Below are 22,525 nucleotides of genomic sequence, written 5' to 3' on the forward strand. Positions count from 1 at the left end.
CAGGAACACTTGGGACTATGTGGGCTACGGAGGGAGGAAGCCAGGCTGCAGAGGAAAGAGACAGGGAGAATCTAACAAAGCTTTTCCAGTCTTTGCTTAAAGCCCAGCAGCAGTCCTGCCGTGGGGTCCTGAGCACCCCCTGAAGCCCTGTAACAAATCACCTTTTTTGCTTAAGCTGCTTCCGTTGGTTTCTGTTACTTGCAATCAAGGGGTCCTAACACAGCTGGGATTTCCCTTATGCTTCTCCAGGAATACAAGGCAGGTGCTCAGTAAGCAAACTTGCTGAATGAAGGAAAACTGGCCCCAGATCCTGGCTTTCCAATTTCTGCCAAAGGCACCACCGTGCTCTACAAACACTCCACATACAGAATGTGTCACTCAGCCCCAGGCAACTTAAATTAAATGCACTTTCCTTGCCTGAAATGCATTATATCCTCATTTTCATCTCTTCTTTGGGACAAACCAGCACTAGAAGGAAAGACAGGTGGGAGCAGGCCAGAGAAAACAGCCCATGCCAGTACCGGCCAGCAAGTCAGATAGAATCTGCAAACTCTGTGCTACCCCTCTTTGCCTGCACTACAAAAACTCTGCCCCAGGAGTTATGTCCCTACACCACATCCCCAGTCCACCCAAGATGACCATCAAAGTCTCTGAGAGATCACAAAGCCTGTACCCCTGCAGATGGGTCATCTACGTCAGAGACCATCACGCGGCCAGACCTGAATCCCAAGGCTAGAGGAAACCTCGGAGGGTCGTCTTGCCTAGTGGTTTTCAACTGTGTGCTCTGCAGGACCACAATATTTCAGTGGAACTGCCTGGGGCCCTGGTCTCCGTGGCATCAACCAGCAAGCAGCCATTTGGTTGATATATCAAATGACCTAGTAAACTTGCAACTGAAAGGTTCCAGTGGCTTAAAAAAAATATACAAAACACCTGTTCCAGACCAATTCCTTCATTCAGATGAGGAACCAGACATTCACAGGCGTAAGGCTGCACAGGTACCAAGTGGCAGAGCTGGAAGTGAACTCTCCCTGCTGCCTCTCCCCAGAGGCAGCTCCTCTAAAGGCTCCCTGGGCCTGGGCAGGGCCAGAACCCCGGTCCTGTGTAGTGAGCACTGGATGGGGGATGCACAGAGTGCAGGAAGACACAACGTAGTGCCCACCGGATGGGTGCAGAGTCCGAGGTGACCGTGGCTGCATCAGCAGAAGGGCGATGCTAAGTGGCCCGAACAATATGGAGCTGTCCTGATGCTAGTCCTCCGCTATATATAGTTTCTCCCCTGAAATGACCTCACACAGCGGCAAAGCTTTGTGGTGTGGCAAAACTGGCTATGTGTCCCGAACTCCAGAGGAGGAGAATTTTGCTAAAGGAACCAGGCAGTAACTGGGAAAGAAACGAGTCTGCAGGATGTGTGGGGGGGGGGAGGTGGGGGGTGGGGGGGGTGGTGGAAGCAGGCTTTTGAGACAACTCAGGAGAAATTCTTTCCCTTGACCCCCAGGGCAGCAGCAGAGGAGTAAACCTGAGACTTGCACATGGGTGAGGAAATCTGAGTCTCAAGTCTGGGCTTTTGGAGCCACTGCTTGGTCACAGGCTCCAGTCGTGCCCACTCACAAATGTTGGGTGCCTCTTCCCAAACCACTTCATTCATTTGCACCCCACGTGCAAGAACCAGCAGGGGATCCCTTTGACCTAACCACCCCTGTTTGCTATTCGATACCTTCCCTAACCTTGGTGTACATAGCTGATTTGATTCTATGCCTAGAAGGAAAAAAAAAATGAAAGTCTAGAAGGACAAACACCAAACGGGAATGGGGACTCTCTCTGGGTGGTAGGAGTACAAAGATTTTCTGCTTTGTGCTTTCTGGTATTGTTCATATTTTTTACATAAATGCATATTACTTTTACAATAAAGAAAATCATATTACTTGCTTCTTTCCAAGCTTACCCTCTGACCTCCCCTCACTTACCCTTAATACCTACCCTCAACTCTAGAATTTCTAAAGTGTGTACACATTGCCTTGGTCTCTACTTGTCTACACTACATGACTTAGCACTTGTCTATACATTCTCTTGCTTGAGATGGTATCACACCTTTATTCATCCTTGCTGCCTCCCCTAGACAGCCGGTAAACCGTCATGGATGATGAGATGTACATGTACAATGTGTGCACACATGTTTGCAGGAATGAGGCAGCATGTAGCAAAAGGGTACAGGAAATAGAGTCAGATTTTGGGGGTCTGACACCAGCTCTTCCTATACTGCCCAGGGCAGATGACAGACCAGTGGTTTGACCTCTCTGAACCAGTTCCTCCAGCTGAATTCCTTATTAATGTCAATTCCCTTCCCCTAAAAGGTAAGGACGGGCTCTGAGCAAGCCTGCCAAACTCACGGCTTTTGCAAAAGGGATCTTTCCACCTCTAAAACTGAGGCTCCAGACTCAACCTACAGTAGGCGTCCTCATCCACACCCAAACGAGCACCGGGTGGTGGGCCAGACACATGAAGACCAGGGCCCATAGGCTGCAGTCTCTCCTTGGACACGTCTTCTGGGCCAGGTCCCCCGGCATTGACAAATGCCCCAGGAATGATGCTGTCAAAAGGAGCAGGCTGAGCACCTCTGCCCAGGGCTGCAGGAAAAGTGCTTGACAGTCAACAATGGACCAGACATCTAGGCCCTGAATCTTCCATGGGACACGTGTCACAGGAGGACAGAGCTGGGCTCAGCTTCAAACAGGAGGGGTCGGCTGCAGATTAAAGGGCCCAGTGTAGTTTCCTTCTGCCTATTGACTCCAAAGACTAGCCCGTCCTGTTCCCTAGGGAGAGGGCCCAAATAACTGTGCATGCAGCATGTGGAGGTTTTTAATATTTCATTTGGGGGCTTATAAAAAGCCACAGTAGCAGTAAGTTCCCAGCCAAATAAGGTCCCCCTTCTCCTCAGCAGCCAGTCCTGGACCAGGCCACAAACAAGAGTATTACACTCGGCCAGGCCCAAATGAGCTCTGGGTTCTGTGAACCTGATGGGAGAGCAGAGAGGGAAGAAAGGCCAAGAGCAAGCAGAGAAGGCAGCCTGGGCATAAACACTGCATGCAAAGTGTGGCCAGATCCCTGAGGACTGCTCACCCTGGACCCTGGGCACTGCATGTCATGGATGTGCCCACCGGGGTGTGCCCGAGGGAAACAGGTTTGGACAAAGTAAAAAAGAATCACAGAAGCTCCAGTATTATTCAGGCCATCACATCGTGAGCTCCTTGAGGAAAGGAACTGATGCTTCATGATGTGCCTGGGAGAAGGCAGAGGCAGTGACTACTTAGAGGCAGTTTCCCATAGTGGTTAAGGTACAGGCCCTCAGGGTTCAACCACCAGGATTCACACAGCACATCCTCCACTTTCATGGACAAGCATCTTAAGCTCCCTGAGCCTCGGTTTCCTCGTCTGTAAAGTGAAGGTAATTATGCCTACCCCACAGGGCTGATGAGAAAATTGAACATGGTGATGTCAAACACCTAGTAGGGTGCCTAACGCATGTGGAATAAGATTAATAAATGGTACTGATTTCAGAGACGATGATGCCTGGAGCTGCTGTGAGGACTCGGGAAATGAAATGCTCATGCCATGTGACAATCTATTTTGGGGGAACAGAGCGCACTTGCTAAGTAAAAAATCAATGCCCTGCGCGACATCCCATATTACAGAGGACAGCGTGGTCTGTTTCCCAGACACAGCGTGGCGGGTGGGGAGAGGCGGAAGGAGGGACAAACCCATGAAGGTTGTCACCAAGTGCACTTGCTGGCACTTTCAAGATGTGTAGTGCGAGAACTGGCAGAAGTAGACTATTTGCTAGTATAGATGGCAACGACGTGAGTAAACCAGCTACACCTGTTTAGGGCCCAGTGAGCCCTTAGTTGGAACTGACAGTGAGGTAGGTATTGCAAGGAAGGAACCCAGCGCTGAGAATCAAAAACAGCAGTCTGGAATCCAAGATCTTCCATTTCTCACTGTGGGATCCCGCCCCTGATAGTTAATATCACTGAGCTTCTCCCCTAAAATGAGGACAATCTCACCCTCAGTGAATTATCAGGAGGATTAGATGAGATTTGTATAAAATACCTACCACAGGCCCTGCCACACTGTCGGTGCTGGATCATTAGCAGTGCAAAATAATTACAAAACAACTGTTTTTAAATCCAGTTGCAGGGGGCTGTAGATCAGGCTTGGAAAAGTGGCTCTGCTGTGGATGTTTATCACCAGTTTCTTGGACGTTCACAGAGGAGGTATTTGCAGGTGACAAAGTCTATCAGAGGGATGTGCAAGGCTCCCGGAGGGAAGCCCCAGCGGACGCAGAGATGTCCTGCCATGCTGGAGATGGGCCACACAAACCGAGGGCACTCCTGAGCCTTGACCGACCTGGCAAGAACTGTTTGATCTGTACAGAGACAGCCCAGAAAAGTAGCCACTAGCTGTTGCTGGGATTGGCAAGAGTGTGGGGGTGTTGCAAGAGATTTGTTACTCACAGGAGTTGAAGTTCTCAAGTTTTTGTGAATGATTCACATTTTTAAAAATGAAGCTGGATTTGAGCAATTCGCAGGAAAAAGAAATAAAAGGAATCAAAATAGGCAACGAAGAAGTAAAACTCTCGCTGTTTGCAGATGACATGATCTTATATATAGAAAACCCCAAACAATCCACAGAAAAACTATTAGAAACAATCAACAACTACAGCAAAGTTGCAGGGTATAAAACCAACATACATAAATCAGTAGCATTTTCTATATGCTAACAATGAACTAACAGAAAAAGATCTCAAGAACTCAATCCCATTCACGATCACAACAAAAAGAATAAAATACCTTGGGATAAATTTAACCAAGGAAGTGAAAGATCTATACAACGAAAACTACAAGACCTTCTTGAAAGAAATCGACGAAGACATAAAGAGATGGAAAGACATTCCATGCACATGGATTGGAAGAATAAACATAGTTAAAATGTCCATACTACCTAAAGCAATCTACAGATGCCACGCTATCCCAATCAGAATTCCAATGTCATTCTTTACAGAAATTGAACAAAGAATCCTAAAATTCATATGGGGCAACAAAAGACCCCGAATTGCTAAAGCAATCCTGAGAAAGAAGAACAAAGCTGGAGGCATCATAATCCCTGACTTCAAAACATACTACAAAGCTACAGTAATCAAAACAGCATGGTACTGGTACAAAAACAGGTGCACAGATCAATGGAACAGAATTGAAAGCCCAGAAATAAAACCACACATCTATGGACAGCTAATCTTTGACAAAGGAGCTGAGGGCCTACAATGGAGGAAAGAAAGTCTCTTCAACAAATGGTGCTGGGAAAACTGGACAGCCACATGTAAAAGAATGAAAATCAACCATTCTTTTTCACCATTTATTAAAATAAACTCAAAATGGATCAAAGACCTAAAGATTAGGCCTGAAACAATAAGTCTTCTAGAAGAGAATATCGGCAGTACACTCTTTGACATCAGCTTCAAAAGAATCTTTTCGGACACCATAACCCCTCACATGAGGGAAACAATAGAAAGAATAACAAATGGGACTTCATCAGACAAAAGAACTTTTTCAAGGCAAGGGAAAACAGGATTGAAACAAAAAACAGCCCACTAATTGGGAAAAAATATTCACCAGTTATTTATCCGACAAAGGGTTAATCTCCATAATATACAAAGAACTCACACAACTCAACAATAAAAAATCAAGCAACCCAATTACAAAATGGGCAGGGGACATGAACAGACATTTCTCCAAAGAAGATCTACGGATGGCCAATAGACACATGAAAAGATGCTCATCATCACTAATCATCAGGGAAATGCAAATCAAAACTACACTAAGATATCACATTACACCTGTTAGAATGGCAAAAATATCCAAAACCAAGAGTGACAAATGTTGGAGAGGCTGTGGAGAAAAGGGAACCCTCATACACTGTTGGTGGGAATGCAAACTGGTGCAGCCACTATGGAAAACAGTATGGAGATTCCTCAAAAAGTTAAGAACAGAAATACCTTATGACCCAGCCATCCCACTACTGGGTATCTATCCTAAGAACCTGAAATCAGCAATTCCAAAAGTTCCATGCACCCCTATGTTCATCACAGCATTATTCACAATAGCCAAGTCATGGAACCAACCTAAGTGCCCAGCAACTGATGAGTGGATAAAGAAGATGTGGTATATATATATACAATGGAATACTACTCAGCCATAAAAAAGGACAAAGTCGTCCCATTCACAACAACATGGATAGAGCTTGAGGGTATTATGTTGAGTGAAATAAGCCAGACAGAGAAAGACGAACTCTGTATGACTCCACTCATAGGTGGTAGTTAACATATGGACAAAGAGAACTGATCGGTGGTTGCCAGGGGAAAGGGGGGTGGGGGGAGGGCACTAGGGGTGAAGTGGTGTACCTACAACATGACTGATAATGATGTACAACTGTAATTTCACAAGAATGTTAACTTTCATAACCTTAATAAAAAAAAATGAAGCTGGATTCAAGGCTCTCTCTCTATCATAGTATCACTTTTGCGCAACTTGTTTCTGATTTACTTTCCTAGATGAATGACTGGAATTACAAGAATGGTAGATAACCAGAGTACATGGAGGAAGTTAGGTTTTGTATATAAACTTCATCAGCCATGCATCTCAACTTGGGAGGAGGAGGAAGGCTGGGGACAGCTGGCTTAAACACCGTGACAAGGACAGCAATAGTTAAAAAAAATAATTACCATTTATTGAGTATTTTAATATGTCCCACGTCTAAAGACTTTACGTGCATTAATTCATTTACTCCTCACAACAACCCTATGGAGTAGGTACTGTTATCTCCATCTTACAGATGAGGAAAGTGAGGCCCAAAAATCCGAAACAAGTTGCCCAAGGTTACATAGCTAATGAGGTAGAGGAGCTGGGTTAATCAAATGCAAATGGATGCTAAATGAATAAAATACTTGTCATAACTGTCACAATTACTTGCTCCCAAAAGAAAACTATCTTATAAAACACAAGTAGAACACAAACATTGTTTTATTTCCTCCTTTTCCCAGAATTAACCTACACTTTCCAATGCACAGACGCCAGGGACTTGTGAGGTCTTTGAAAGACCTTGGATTTTGCAAATCAAAAGAAATTCACAGCCAGGCTTTTCGACACACTCTGACTTCAGGGGAAGGGCCAGAGGGTGGCCAAAGTCAGATTCCCCAGGTGGAGAAGGAGAGGCCACACTCTGCTGCTCCCAACACTCTGGGCTGAACAAGAGCCAGCAGAATACAAGGCCCCAAAGGAACAATGAACTTGGCCTTGGCTATTGTCATTAACAACCCACTGTCATCATTGTTAAGCTGTGTGTGGGCACTGTGCTGATCACTTCACACACATCACATTTAATCCCTGACTGCCCTAAGTGGAACCAGCCCTGGTGGTCCAGTGGTTAAGATTCAGTGTTCTGTGGGGCCGGCCCAGTAGCGTAGCAGTTAAGTTTGCACGTTCCACTTCGGCGGCCCGGGGTTCGCCGGTTCAGATCCCGGGTGTGGACATGGCACTGCTTGGCAAGCCATGCTGTGGTAGGTGTCCCACATATAAAGTAGAGGAAGATGGGCATGGATGTTAGCTCAGAGACAGTTTTCCTCAGCAAAAAGAGGAGGATTAGCAGCAGAGGTTAGCTCAGGGCTAATCTTCCTCAAAAAAAAAAAAAAAAAGATTCGGTGTTCTCACTGCCATGGCTCTGATTCGTTTCCCAGTCAGGGAACCACATGACCCATCTGTTGGTTGAGACCCATCTGTTGGTTGATACACTCTGGCAGCTGTGTGTTGCTGGAACACAGCATGGTCTGACATGGCACCAGAAGTTGAGGGGATGGCACAAAAAGATGGGCAGGGTTCTGCCCTGGTCACTAGGAGTCAGAATCAACTCAATGGCACTAACAACAACAACCGTAAGTGGTGGCACTCTTATCCCCATTTTACAGATGTGTAAACTGAGGCTCTGCCCAAGGCTTTCTCACCGGTGACAAAGCACTGGAGCGACTGCCTCCCATGGCTTCTGCCTCTCTGCCACTTATTTGTCAACAATCTCGGGCAGCTTAACATCCTCAGTAAATCTCAGTATCCTCATCCATAAAATGGGAAAAATGATTCCTACCCGGCCTACCTAACAGGATGGTTGTGGGGATCAAACGATATACAATACTTGAGAAAGCACTTTGAAAACTGCAAAATGCTGAGCAAAGCAAGGGATTGTTAGTCTTATTAATTACAAAGAAGGACATCGGATCCCGCAAGCACTTTGCTAATGTGACTCTCTGCTGCCTCTTTTCCCTTGGGAATTTGGGAATAATTCAAAGTCTGCAGAGCTGAGGCGCTCTTTGCTTCAAGTCCCTGTCTTCTGGGAGTTGGAAAGTAGAGGTTCGTTCTGGGAGGAGAAAGAGGAAACAACACCATTTGCATTCTACTTGTGATTCTCTTTAGGAACACAATCTTGGCTGAGATTCCACTGCTGCCAGCACACTCAGCCTCAAGCAACACTCAGCACACATTCTCTGAGCACCTACTATGGGCCAAGCACTTGTGGCTCCTGGGTGTGGAGGTTACAGTCCTTGGAGCTCTGCAGACTTCACAGCTGACCTCCCAGATTCTTTTCATGGGCCTTAAGGGAGGCAGCTCACAGCACAATGGAATGAGCTCCAAGCACTGGAATTCGAGTCAAAGTACTTAAGCTGAGTTTCAGCTGTGCCTCTTCTCAGCATCATGACCACCAGCTCTCACTTCACTTTCCTGACCATTGGCTTTCCCAGATGTAAAATGGATATGTTCCCATACGCAAAATGGGGAGAGTCAAACGAGATGATTGTCTGAACGGACCTAGCATGGTGCCTGAAGGTACCCAATAAATTCTTATCTAAAAAACAAAAAACACATGTCCTCTTTCTCCCATTCCAGCAAAAATAAGCTGTACAGCAGCCAAAAGCTCGGGCTTTGAGATCAGACCACTTGGGTTCCAGTCCTGGCTCTGCTGTTTACAAGCCGTGTGGCCTCAGGCTGCAGACATTACCTTTCTAAGGCTCAATTTCTTCATCTGTAAAAAGGTGATAATAGTATCCACCAATAGGGAGGTTGTGAGGATTAACTGAGATGCTGCACCTGATGCTCCAGGCACATGGTAAACACCCAGCAAAGGTGAGCTGCTGCTACTGCATCTCTTTGAGCCCCTAAAAATAACAAAACTCCAAGTCCACTGGCTCACCTCTAAGATCAAGGCTGCTCGATGACTGGCTGGCTAGCTAGGCTTGGGCTCTGGCACCAGTCTCCTAGAGGAAACGGGTACAAATGAGGAGCCACCTCCACCCCCCCCCCCACTCCCCCAGCCCATACCCTGCAGAGGGTGCTCCAGCCCTTCTCCCAACAAGTTCCCCTTTCCAAGAGCAATACGGAGGGGAGTTGAGGGGCTAGCGATGGTCAGAGGGGTGGTTGCACACTGAGTCAGTCCCCCTTCCTTGTGGGCTCAGAAAGTAGGGAGATCTTGTCCCCAAGGTGGAAGGAACCCAAATGTCCTTGACAGATGAATGGACAAGTAAAACGTGGTACTGACATACAATGGAATATTATTTAGCCTTAAAAAGGAAGAAAATTCTGACATGCTGCAACACGGATGAACCTCGAAGATATTATGCTAAGTGAAATGAGCCTGACACAAAAGGACAAATATTGCATGATACCACTTGTACGAAGGACCCAGAGTATCAAACTCATGAAGACAGAAATGGCGGCTGTCAGGGACTGAGGGGAGGGAGGGATGGGGAGCTTGTGTTTAATGGACACAGAGCTTCAGCTGGGGAAGGTGAAAATGTTGTAGGAATGGATGGTGGTGATGGTTACACAACAATGTGAATGTACTGAATGCTAATGAACTGTACACATAAAAAGTGATTAAAATGGTAAATTTTATGTTATGCATATTCAACCACAGTTTTTTCAAAGGAGCAGAGAGAAGTGACCACTGACTACCAGGAAGACAGAGCAACAATTATAAGTGGAAACATGAACCCCGACAGGAATGATTTGGTTTGGGGCCCACTGCCCTACAGTCTCAGAAGCCCAGAGGCCTCACACTGTCACAAGCACAGTAACTGATGAGGCATGCTTCTCTCTTCCCACTCAGAGCCCCAAACACGATTCAAGAGCCTCCCCTCACCAGTGCTGCTGCTCAGGACGTTGAGACAGGCCATTTCGGAAAGGGCTCTCTCTTCCAGCAACTTCCCTCTGCCCGGGACCAGTCCACCCCTGTCCCCCACTCTCCTCTTTCAGAGATAAAGGCTTCTGAGAGAAAGAAGCTTTTGTGGTGCCCACCTCCACCAGGCAGGTGCTTTGTACATACAGGTACAAATTCAACACCCCTGAGTTGCAAAGAGAGGTTATTCATGCTCAGTATACTTTGCTTGGAAGCATATCATCAGTTTCAGAAAGATTCCCATCCAAAAATAGTTTTGAAACATTTCTTTTATAGTTTTGCTCTTTAAAAAAGAGTAAGCTTCAATGATCTGGTGGGGAAAATCACTGGCTATGGTTTTGTGTGTAAAAATCCTGTAGCTTTGAATAATAGAAACTTTATAAGTTCACAAAGTCTCTTTTCATCCAGGATCTCACTTGATTCTTACACCCTCTGTGGGAGATGGGCAGGGTAGCAGTCCATTGTACAAATGGGGAAACTGAGGCTCGGAGAGAACAAGAGGCTTGTCCAACGTCACACACACACACACACAAACAAGAAAGGAGCAGAAACCCAGGCCTTATTCCCATCAATGCCAGACGAGACTTTGGGTTAGGACCTCATATTGGAGCAGACCATGCAGACATGAAAGTAATTTGAAAAACAGTGTTAACATAGTATCCCCTTAACATCTCTCTAAAGTAGACTGGAAATATTATCTTTTCTTTTTTAATAGACAATCAACTGAGCACAAAACAAATGACCCGCCCAAGATCACCACTCAAGAAAGTGGGAAAGAGACTAGACGCCCTCCCTTTTGAAAACGCTTGACCTTGACCATTTCCCTACCATATCCTGACCTGAGCACACTCAAAACTTAAAGGAGCCCATGCAGTTTTTATATAGGTTGCACCATATTTCTCTGAACTCCGCAGGGAATAGATATACCTTTATTCTCTTTTTAATAGCTGGAAAAGAAAAAAGAGGTTAAAGAAATCTTTAAGTTCCTTTTCAGCTCTAAAATTCTATGATTCTAAAAATTCTCCAGCAAGTCAATGGGTAGAGAGGCCTGGAATCCACATCACCTGTCTTCCTGCCTCACAGTCTGTTAGACCCCATCCCTGCTCCTGGAGGTAATGACTACAAATATCGTGTGTGTCTGGGAGAGGGGTCTGCTCTTAGATGCACACATAAAATGACAAGCAAGTGCTTCTCCCTGATTAGGACCCTAATAGCGGGCGTCACTCTGCCCTCCTGCTTCAGCCAGTATCTCCTAGCAAAAGGTTCCCAAACCACAGAGAATCATATCCCAGGTATTCGAGACAGTGCCCAGGCCTGGGGTGAAGGAGGAGCCAGTCCCAGGAACAGAACATCACTCTGAGGTTGCAGCCTACATCACTTCATTAGGATGCCTGACCTAATACCCACCTAAGACAGGAGAGCAGTCAGGTCTGCTCATTCCTGCTCTTCTACAGACCTCATCAATTCTGTTAGACACACTAATTTCATCCAACAAGTAGTGGGCACTTCCTCCATGCCAGGCACTGTTCTAGGTACCAAGGAGCAAACAAATAAAAATCTCTGACCACACACAGTAGGGGAGACAGCCAATGTCAGATGATGGGAAGTGCCATGGAGAAAAAGAAAGTAGGGTAGGGTGGAGGATAATGCTGAGGGCAGGTAGTGGAAGGAAGGGGATCGATTTTAAAAAGTTGGCCTGGGAGCGCTTGACGGAGGAGGAGCATTTGAGGAGACCTGGAGGAGGAGGGGGAGGGACCCATTCCAGTATCAGGGGTGGAAGAGGAGGTGAAGGGAGCAAGAGATGGCTTAAGGAAGGTAAGCTGGTGAAAATCATATCATGTCTTGTAGGCCAACACAAGGACTTCAAATGAGATGGGGAGCAAAGGAGTAACAAAATCTGACTTACAGTTTACAGCATCCCTCTGGCTGCTGTGATGAAAACAGTCTGTCGGGAGACAAGGGAGGAAGCAGGAAGGTCAGTTCAGAGGCCAGTGGTAGCTTAGACCAGGGTGAAAGCGGTGAAGATCGTGAGAGTCAGGTTCGGGATATATTTAAGGCAAAGCCAAGAGGATCTATTAATTAAGTGAATGTGAGATTGAGAGAAAGGGAGGAGTGAAGGATAAGGCTAGAGTTCTGGGGGCCTGAGCAAATGGAAGGATTAAGCCACCATTAACTGAGATAGGAAGGATGGGGAGGAGCAGGGAGTCGGGGTGGGGGCTCATTCTCTTTTGGACACATTAAACTGAGAAGCCTCTTAGACATTGGATGTTTGAGTAGGCAGCAGAATATTCAAGGCTGGAGGTGGGAGTCACCAGCACATATAATAATACATAATTGTATGTATAATCATACAGGACTTCCATATATGATCACATGTAATTTGTACGACTATATGTTTATTGTCTGCCCCCCCTAAACTGTAAGCTCCATATGGCCAAGGACCATGTCTGTTCACAGCCAGCAAGGTACCTGGCACTCAGTAAATATTTACTGAGTAAATGGAGAAGTTACCCAATGACTCCCTCAAGAATAGCCACAGCAACCCACACAACGAGAAGCAGACTCTCTTGCAACCACAGTGCCAAGCCCAACCAGCCCAAAACAGGGCCCTGGGTCTGTCCACCCCGAGCTTGAGATTCCAGAATGTAAGTGGATATGCTTGGCACACAACAGAGTTAGATATTTGGGTTTCAGCCCTGCCACATTCTCAAAGGGTGGAGCTGGGCAAGAGACTTGCCTGTCCTTCCACCTCCATTTCTCCCTGGGGTGGCTGGGGGAGGGGCTGCCTCAACCACTTCGTGGGCAGAGATATTGACCCACGCATGGTATATGTATAGGGTGGAGGGAGCCCCCCAAAGAAGTAAATCACCAAGTATTCTCTGAAGCATGCAAGGACCACCTAGCACCTGAAGGGGAGAACATAGACCTACTGGGGACACATTAAGAGTAACAGTCAGGGGCTGGCCCTGTGGTGCAGTGGTGAAGTTCATGCACTCCACTTCAGCAGCCCAGGGTTCACTGGTTTGGATTCGGAGTGCCGACCTACGCACCGTTTATCAAGCCATGCTGTGGCAGGTGTCCCACACATAAAATAGAGGAGGATGGGCACAAATGTTAGTTCAGGGCCAATCTTCCTCAGCAAAAAGAGAATTGGCAGCAGATGTTAGCTCAGGGCTAATCTTCCTCAAAAAAAAAAAGAAAGAGTAACAGTCAAAAAAAATTTTAAAAGAGTGACACAAAACTTGATGAGGAGAGGACCACCTAATTCTTCTAGCTAATGCAGGACTCCCTGTCCAAGTGGGCCTTGTGTCTCTGCTTCACCCACCAAGTGATTAGGAAGACAGACAGAACTACGGCCAACAGCTGACATAACAAGGCATAAGATTTCAACTCAATTACTTTCCAATTCTGAACAGTTGCCTTTGTCAAGATGATAAAAACAACTCTAATGATCTTGTATAATCCCCTCCCTTGGGAAGGGATACAAGATATTGAAAGTGTGATCCAGAGAGGTTTGATGACTTGCCCAGGGTCACCCAGCTACAGGCCCAGGACTAGAACCTAGGTTCTAGTTCTCTGTCGAAGGTTTCTTCCCATTACACCAGTGGCAAAGGAAAGGTAAGAGTTACAGTGGGAGGCAGGGGAGTTTTAGGCATTAATGCTACAACATAAAACTATGTCCTTGTCAAAGGGTAAGCTGCAGATGTTACAGGAATGCCAGGTGCACGCTGTGAAGTTAAGAAGGATCCCTTCCCTTACAGCAACCTTGTCATCCTACAGGGTTCCCCTTGGCTTTCGACTTTATGAATAAAGCTATTCATAGCAGGACCCACAGAACTGAAAAAATGATACACTAGGGTGTAAAAAACAAAAAAGCAGATATATACTTCAATAATGTTTACATGAAAAATTTAGATGGTAGGATGGAGTCAAGGTAGCTTTCCAAAGTCAACAAATATTGAGTGCTTCCTCTGTACAAGTCATTGTGCTAAGTGTTGAGTATGGGTGTGCATGCATATGTGTATGTATGTGTATGGGTATATGAGTAAGTGATAGAGACAGACACACAAGGATATGACAGAACCCAGGTCTTCAAGGCTTGCAATGTAGTTGCTGATATAAGACTATAAACATCAAAGAAACGACTAATAATATGGAGTAGATAATTGTTAAGTAAGTGGCATAATGTGTCTACGGGAGTTCTCAGAAGGAGCAATCACGTCTACTGCGGGGGAGGGGAGGAACTGTCAGGCAAGGTGCTTCTAGAAAGATAGGGGGATTTGAGGTAGACCTTGAAGGGAAGAAAGGCTCTTGGTAAGAATGGGGAAGAGGCACAAGCAAACACTGGTGGCCTTAATGTCAGGGAAGAGAAAGAAATCACGCCTTAAAAGGACGAACTAGACTAGCCTTGAACAGCCTTGGAAGCTAAAGTTCTTGGAGAAGTGGGGACGTGCAGAAAGATTTCTGAACACAGAACTTAGAGTTTGGAACAGTTTAATTTAACAAACATCTTCTGGGGGGACCAGCGGCATTGGAGGAATGACTGAAGATGAACTTGCCTCTCATGGGGAACTGACCTCAGCCTGGGAGATGAACTGAACTTGAGGTGACAAGGGCATGAAGTAGAGTGGGAACGGGCAGGTCTGTACAACCTGCTGAAGGAGGAATCAGCAGGTTCCAGTGGCTGACTGGCTGGGAGGCAGAGGACATGGAGGCAGAGAGAGTTCTTCAAAGTATAAAGCGGGGCAGCTGCAAAAATGGAAGAGTAGAGGGAGGCTGGGTGAGGGGAGATGCAGAGCTGATTTTAGAAGTGTTGAAACTAAGGATATCCACATGGGAGTGTCCAATGAGCATTTAGAGATACGAGTCTGGGGTTCGAGAGGCAATAGTTGAAGATAACAGCATAGGGTCTTCCCAACAGACGAAGAGTTGTGGGACTGAATAAGATTTCTCTGGGAGGGAGTATAATGAGAGAAAAAATGGAATGTCACACTGAACCACTGGTGTGCCCATACCTAGGAGGTGATGGTGGGCAAGAGTGATGAGAGAAAAACCAAGATAGCCTAATGCCAAGAAGGAAAGGAAGGATTATTTCAAATAGGAGAGGGCTGTTAGTGAAAAATGCTACAAAATCAATTATGTGGACTGAGCACATAAATAATAAATACTTGTTGAATGAATGAATGAAAGGAAGAAAGCCCTTGGGTTTGAGAATCATCTTTCCTCAGTCAGAAGAATAGCCAGGGTTGCCTTCAGACAAGAGGATTTCAATGTTAACTTTTACCGCGTCCCCCCTAGAAAAACACGTGTCTTCCACAAGCCATCCTGTCCACCACACAGACATCCTTCCCTGCTTCCCCCTGTTTCCCCTCATTCTACTTCCCGGTTTCCTCAACCCAAGCAACAGACCTTCGGTGTCAAAGGAGACAGGAAACTCCAACTAGAATTTCCACTTCATTAATAACCATGCCTGTGCTCCTCTGACATAAAGGGATATGTGGCAATTGGGTGGAGGGGGGAGACTGCGTTCTAGCCCCAGCCTAATACTAACTAGCTGTGTGGCTTTGGGCAAGTTGATCAACCTCTCCGGATCTGGGCTTTTACACAGACAGGAGGAGGTAGGTCTATCTGGAGTCTAGACAAGTTTCGAAGGTCCCTTTTAGCTCTAAAGTCTACGATTTTATCATTCTCAGAAGGTCCTTGCAACATCCTCGGAGAAGGAAGTGACTACAAGACACAGGGAAGCGACGGCCAGACCTCTTCCCGGGGCAAAGCGCCAGGATAGGAGTGTACCAAGAAAGTGAGAAAGCGCTGCTCGGCCCTCGCGGATCACCAGCGAGCAGATCCCATTCCCAAGGCTGGGAAGGATCCCAACAAACCCGAGGGCGATTCCCACCCCACACCCCACCTTTCTTTCCTACGCTCCTAGACGGCCAGGAGGCTCTAAAAAGCCTGCGGGAAAAATAAAGATTTCTTTCCCAGAGTCCTGCGCTGCTTTTGCAAGTCGGATTCCGGCAGACACGATCTGCAGCCGGATAATGACACAATCAGTCTTTGGAAGGAGCGACTGTTCTCGCCTCGCTCGCTCGTTCAGAGTTCTGGGGACGCCTGGCCGCCCGCGCCGTGCCTCGACGCGCGGGCGTCGGACCCCAGCCCGGCTGCCAGGCCAGCGGCGCCCCCGCCCCGGGCCCTCCTCCGGCTCCGCTGCGGTCTGCAAACATTTCCTGGCCCCCGCCCCCGCCCCGACCCGGAGCTTCCCAGTTGGAGCGAGTTGGGCTCGCAGCCGGGTCAGCGCTCGCAGTTGCCCCAACTCGGCTCCCCAGGCCACCAGGGCTGGGGAGGGGGCCCCCGTCTGGCTCGGAAGCAGCCATCGGGGAAACCCAGGCGCCAGAAGCCGTGGGAGGTCGCTCCGGGAGCCCAGGGCTTGGGCAAGGAGGGGGACAACTGGCGAGGCGCCCGTGGCCCTGCTCCCTTCCCAGTCGTTACCTGCTCGCTTGCGGGGGTGTCCCGGAGCGGCCGGCCTCTCCCGGCGCTGTCTTCCCACGCAGTTGCCCATGCTGGCTCCTCAGCCGGGCCCCATGCACCGGAGGCGGCGGGCTGATCGGCTGCTCCGCGCTCCTGCCCCGGACGGCGGCGTCCTGGGTCAACGGCTCCTGCCGCCCGGCATCGGGCGCTCCCCGATCTCCCCCGGGGTCGCGCTCTGCCCGGGCCCCGGCTTCGCCACAAACTTTGCGGGAGAGAGGAGACAGGGAGGTGGCCGACTCCGCAGCACAGTCCCAGGTGGCCGGGCCAGGGGGGCCCGCGACGGTGCCCGGCCGGAGACCAGCTCCGCCGGAGGGGCGGAGAGAGGGGGCGGGCACCGCCGCAGCTACTCCCGGCTCGCTCGCGGCTCCCAGCTGGGGCCGGCCCCCTGGAGCCTGTCACTCACCTGCCTAACCCCGCCCCAGCCCGGCCCCGCTCCCTGACGCCGGCTCGCGGTGCCAGCGCCGCCGCCGCCGCCGCCGCCGCCCGCCCCAGGTGCGCATGTGACCGCCGGCACCGCCCCTCGGGCCGGGCCTGATTTTCTCATTGGCTTCCCCCAGGGTGCGTACCGCCCCTCGGCCCCACCCAGCCAGGTGCCCGCCCCGCCGCCCGTCTCCCGGGGAGCCGGGCCGGGAATTATTCGCCCTCAATGGCCCCCGGCTGCGTGCCCAGCAGCTGCCTTCCCTCCCCGCGCCTCCGCCCCGACTTCAGGCCCCGCCCCTCGGGGAGGGACCGTCTCATGCCTCCCTGGAATTGCCTGGCCCGGAGCCGGCAGGCACGTGATCCAGGGAGCGCCCCGCCCCCTCAGCCTTCGCCAGGCGATTGGCTCGGGAGGCGCATGCGCCGAGAGGCTCGTCCCGCACCACCGCCTACTTCCCCCTCCCACAGTTCGCATCATGGCCGCCGCCGCGGCTCTGGAGGCGGTGGCGCCTACGGGCGCCCTGTGGGGCCTCGTGCAGGACTTCGTCATGGGTCAGCAGGAGGGCCCGGCTGACCAAGTGGCTGCAGGTACGGCAGACGGCGCCGCGCGGCTTCCGCATGGGGGCGGGCAGGAGGGAGCGGCCTCAGCACAGGCGCTGGGCGGGAAGGGAGTGAGGGACAGCGGTGACTTTGAGAGATTGGTCTGGGGCTGATTCTGAGCAACGCGTGCTTAAGAGCCATAACAAATTGAGAGTCGCTTGCATCTTCCTTAAGGCGCCTTTACGACCCTCGTCTCCGTAGATAGCCACCCTCTGCGCTGGCCGGGTTAGGAGTATCATTACCATTTCACATGAGGAAACTGAGGCCCAGCGAGGTCGAGAGACTCGCAGATCAGGCGGGTGAGGAAGCTGGGACTCGGACCCAGGTGCTCCAGTTCAGAATCAGGTGCTCACGCCGCCAAAGCACTTGTTTCTGGGAGGTTGACGTGAGAAGCGACATCTTCAGCGGCATCAGCTCCAGTCGCGTGGCATGTTGGGAGTGGCCGGGCGGCCGGCTATCTGACTGGCTGTTATTGGAGAGAGGAGGAGAAATGCCCGAGAGTTTGAGATGTTTTGCGCATCCTCCCTAAGAGTCTCCATCCGTTTCTTGGTAAAGTTCTTGATTAATTTGTTCACGACTTTTTTATGTGGTGTTTGGTTTTATCTTTTCTCCAGATCACCAGTTTCCTGCTTTTGACCAGTTCAGGGATCTCTTAGTTCTGACAGCTTATCTAGATTTGAATAAAACAAATTCCAGATTTCCTTGGAATTCTGAGACTTCACTCTTTTAAGAAAAAAACCTAAAAAGTTATTGAATGTTAGGAGGCCTTCAGACGTCGTGTTTAAGTAATAGAATACAAAATCTCTTAAGTACAGATGGATTTTGTCTCTGTTTTTGGAAATTTTGCATGCTTGTGGAAGAGTGAAGGACACATTTCTCTTGAAAGTTGAACATATTAATTTCTAGAATGTGTGAGAAATGAATGAAGTAAATCTACTAGAAGTATAATACTTTGGTCCTTAGCAATATTCCACTCTCATTCAATCTTTCCACCATTATTGAACACATCTTATTCTCCAAACACAGTGCAAAGCAATAGGAATATAAATACAAATTAGACTAGATCTTTGCCTGCTGGGAATTCATAGTGTGGTGGGAGAGACAGTCATGCAACAGATAGTATGCTACACCATGAAAAGGACTATAAGAAGTATGTGCAAGGTGGCGTGAAAGCATCAAGGAGCAAATGCCTGATGCTGCCATCACAATAAGCTTAGCTTCTGGGGCTGGCCCCGTGGCGGAGTGGTTAACTTCCTGCGCTCTGCTTCAGTGGCCCGGGGTCTTGCTGGTTCGGATCCTGGATGTGGACATGGCCCTGCTTGTCGGGCCATGTTGAGGTGTCGTCCCGCATAGCACAACCAGAAGCACTCACAACTACAATATACAACTATATGCTGGGGGGCTTTGGGGAGAAGAAAAAAGAAAAGATTGGCAACAGTTGTTAGCTCAGGTGCCAAGCTTTAAAACAAAAAAAAGCTTAGCTTCTTACAGCTTTATAAAGAATAGTGCATCAGTGCTTACTATTAACAAGGACAGTGTGTTATCACTGTCATTTTCCCCAGTGTTTTATTATGAAAATTTTCAGACATACAGCAAAGTCTAAAGAATTTCATAAGAAACACATACACCCACCATCTAGATTCTACCATTAACATTTTAATATAACTTGCTTTATCACATACTGAGCCACCATTTAAATTGCAGATATTGGCACCAGCCCTGTGGCCGAGTGGGGTTAAGTTTGTGCGCTCTGCTGTGGTGGTCTAGGGTTTCACTGGTTCGGATCCTGGGCGGGGACATGGCACTGCTCATCAAGCCGTGCTGAGGCAGCGTCCCACATGCCACAACTAGAAGGACCCACAACTAAGAATATACAGCTATGTCCCGGAGGGATTTGGGGAGAAAAAGGAAAAAATAAAACCTTTAAATTGCAGATATCGTTACATTTCCCCCTAAATACTTTGGTATGTATATCATTAACTAGAGTTTGTTTACAGTTTATTTTGGTGTAAAATTTATATCCAATAAAGTGTACAAGTCTTAAATGTACATTCATGAATTTTGGCAAATACATATACCTATACAGCACAGCCCCCTACAAGATAAAGAATATTACTATATCAGTGTCATTTGTAACTGTTCTTTCACATTTATACATTATGAACACAATAATTTTGAATTTTCCAAATTCAGAACACACTTGAGAAGACAGCATAAATAAAGACTGCCAGGTTCTTATAAATATTTTTGTAAAATTTGTATTTTTTATGTCTGAAAAAATGGCCTAAACCATTGTCTGGTTTAAATTTAATTCAGCTCAGCTAAGACTGTAACATTAACCCTGTTGTAATTTAGCCCTCCTGTCTAGGAAAGCAGGTCGGTAGTAACAGATGAGTAACAGGGGTAGTGACAGATGAGATTGGAAAGGCTTGCTGCGGTTGGATTATGCATAACCTTGGATTCTTGGCAGAGGGATTTGAATGACCTATTGTAGGTAGTAGGAGTCATTGTAGATCCTTGAGCAGTGGAGTCAATCATATAATGAAGGCAAATTTGAGAAAGATTAAGTTGGTATTCTCAATCTTAGGTCACAGACCTGGTTAGAGTTGTTGAAGATTGACTGGGTTTGGAAGCACCTTCACAATAAGATGTGCCTTCTAATCCTCCAGCGCAAGTCAAGCTTTGTTAGTGCTAAAGGGACCAGCTTTCTATTCAGCCACTCACAGCAGCAGCCCCTCCTACAGACTGTAAATGAAGAAGGAACACCCTGTGATCCCAAAGGCAGCTACCACCAACTTTGTTTTGCACCTGAGTTCCTGGTGAAAGTAGGTGTCAGATAAAAAGATGCAAATGACCAAAGAGAAATGACTTGGCAGCCTAAGGGTTAAAGGCTTCTCGGCCAGGCATTCAAAGGCTGCCAGCACCTGGCCCCAGCTTTTATTCTCACCACTCTCCTCCCAGACCTTTAGCTCCAGGCAGCCACCTTGTTTTTCTGTTCCCTGAGTGCTTTCCTTCCCAGTTCCCTCCACTAGCTCCATCTAATCAAAGTTAGACCTAGGGGCCGGACCCATGGCCGAGTGGTTAAGTTCTCGCGCTCCACTTTGGCAGCCCGGGTTTCGCCGGTTCGGATCCCGGGTGTGGACGTGGCACCGCTCATCAAGCCATGCTGAGGCAGCATCCCACATGCCACAACTAGAATGACCCACAACTAAAAATACACAGCTATGTATTGGGGGGCTTTGGGGAGAAAAAGGATAAATAAAATCTTAAAAAAAAAAATTAGACCCAGGATTCAAGGCCCAGCTTGAGTGCTCGCTGTCTGCCCCTAAACGTTTCCTGATTACAACAGCCAGACATCATCATCTCACACTTCAGAATCTTGGTGGTACTTATTTATCTACCGCTCGTGTACTTGTTAGCAGACTTGTTTAGTAGCTATTTCTATATACGTCTCCACATCCTACCCTCCCATTTCTACCTCCAGAGTCTCTTGGAGACTAGCATAAGTAGGTGTACAATAAAAACTACATAAGTGAATGGAATAACAGATGTTGAAGGAAGAATCTATGGAATTTAAGGCCTAACTAATTATAAGGCTTCAAGGAAATGGAGGACTTTAAGATGACCCCAAGCTTTTGAGCCTGAAGATGAGCAAAAGAGAAATACTTTGTCCAAAAATGAAGGTTGGGAAAGGAGCTGATTTTGAAGAGTGATTTTTGGACGTGTTGAATTTACAAGTGATGAATATAAATTTTCTTCCTCTTAGTTATTTGGATTTCCTTCATTTTAGTCTTTATTATATTGTATTTTCCCACATTTGTGGTTCCCTGAGGAGACCTCTATTCCTGAAACCAAAAGATTGTTAAAGAACAGTTCTGAGAAATGTCTGTGGCATCCTCAGCAGAAAGGGCCTTTTGGGAACTTGATCGGAACGGAGTCCTGATTGGGATTTTTCTCTCTCCTGCTCCTTCACATCCTTCCACCTCCCTCCTTGGCTGCTACTCCAGATTCTCAAGAGGCTGCAACCCCATCAGACAGAGGTCTGATTGTGCATTCTATGTCAGTGCTCATATAAATACTCCTTTGACAGCTCCTCAGTGCCCTTCACGAACTGCTGCCCTGCTGGGGAAAGTGTGGGTAGTTAGGAGGGCTAGTAAGTCCATTTTTAGAGAGCAAATCTTGTACACATTGGAAAAATTTAGACCTACCTCTGTAGGGAAAGGAACTTACACTTATTTTTCCTTAATGCCAGTGAGACTAACCTTAGGAAAATTAACTCTTTATTATCTTCTTTCATCCCAGGAGTGCAATAATTAACAGTACATCCAGATATTCAGGTATTTTTCATTTGGGAGAACTTAGTGTTAGGCGAATTAATCACTTGGAGTTGGTGAGGGATGGTCCATAAACCCGAGTTTTACTCTTTTCTTATGTTAACCCAGTCTCTGTTTATATCACTATGGTAACACTGATTGTTACACTGTGATTGTTTTAAATGTCCTTCCGCCCCAACAGACTGTCTGCTCCTTAAAAGCTTCCTGTGTATATTTTGTCAACAGCCCTAACACAGTACCTAATTTGTAGTAGGTGTTCAATAAATGTTGAATGGCTAAGTGAAAACACACATGACAATTTTTTTAAAGAATTATGAAGGAAACACAAAAGAGAGAATAATTCTGTTTTGGGAATCTTCCAGAAAGGCTTCACAAAA

The 22,525-nt window shown here is 47.5% G+C and overlaps 2 protein-coding genes and 1 long non-coding RNA gene across 12 annotated transcripts in view; 2 read left to right on the forward strand and 1 right to left on the reverse strand.

The window, feature by feature from the left end:
* Nucleotides 1–17,272, reverse strand: part of UBTD1 (ubiquitin domain containing 1) — a 52,582-nt gene extending 35,310 nt beyond the window's left edge. Inside the window, exons 1-2 of one of the 6 annotated variants that reach the window (XM_070223334.1) lie at nucleotides 16,759–17,166; nucleotides 12,179–12,217 (exon numbers count right to left, since the gene is read on the reverse strand). Coding sequence is in view for 1 of the 6 variants with exons in the window: in XM_001917041.5 (XP_001917076.3) it covers nucleotides 16,759–16,828 (70 nt within the window). In the remaining 5 variants the exon portion in view is untranslated. Of the gene's footprint in view, nucleotides 1–12,178; nucleotides 12,218–13,322; nucleotides 13,457–16,758 lie in introns of those variants that run through there. The other 5 variants (XM_070223353.1, XM_070223349.1, XM_001917041.5 and 2 more) reach the window with 5 other exon arrangements.
* Nucleotides 14,765–16,255, forward strand: LOC138915768 (uncharacterized). Its single transcript, XR_011422041.1, has 2 exons — nucleotides 14,765–14,878; nucleotides 15,966–16,255. It is a non-coding gene; the product is annotated as an uncharacterized lncRNA (long non-coding RNA).
* Nucleotides 17,233–22,525, forward strand: part of MMS19 (MMS19 homolog, cytosolic iron-sulfur assembly component) — a 31,013-nt gene continuing 25,720 nt past the window's right edge. For 2 of the 5 annotated variants that reach the window (XM_023641485.2, XM_070223277.1), the window contains exon 1: nucleotides 17,501–17,802. In XM_023641485.2, the coding sequence (XP_023497253.1) occupies nucleotides 17,691–17,802 (112 nt within the window). In that variant the 5' untranslated portion in view covers nucleotides 17,501–17,690. Of the gene's footprint in view, nucleotides 17,803–22,525 lie in introns of all 5 variants that reach the window. The other 3 variants (XM_070223288.1, XM_001500382.7, XM_014733184.3) reach the window with 3 other exon arrangements.

This window comes from Equus caballus, chromosome 1, assembly GCF_041296265.1.
Source record: "Equus caballus isolate H_3958 breed thoroughbred chromosome 1, TB-T2T, whole genome shotgun sequence".
Classification (NCBI taxonomy): domain Eukaryota; kingdom Metazoa; phylum Chordata; class Mammalia; order Perissodactyla; family Equidae; genus Equus; species Equus caballus.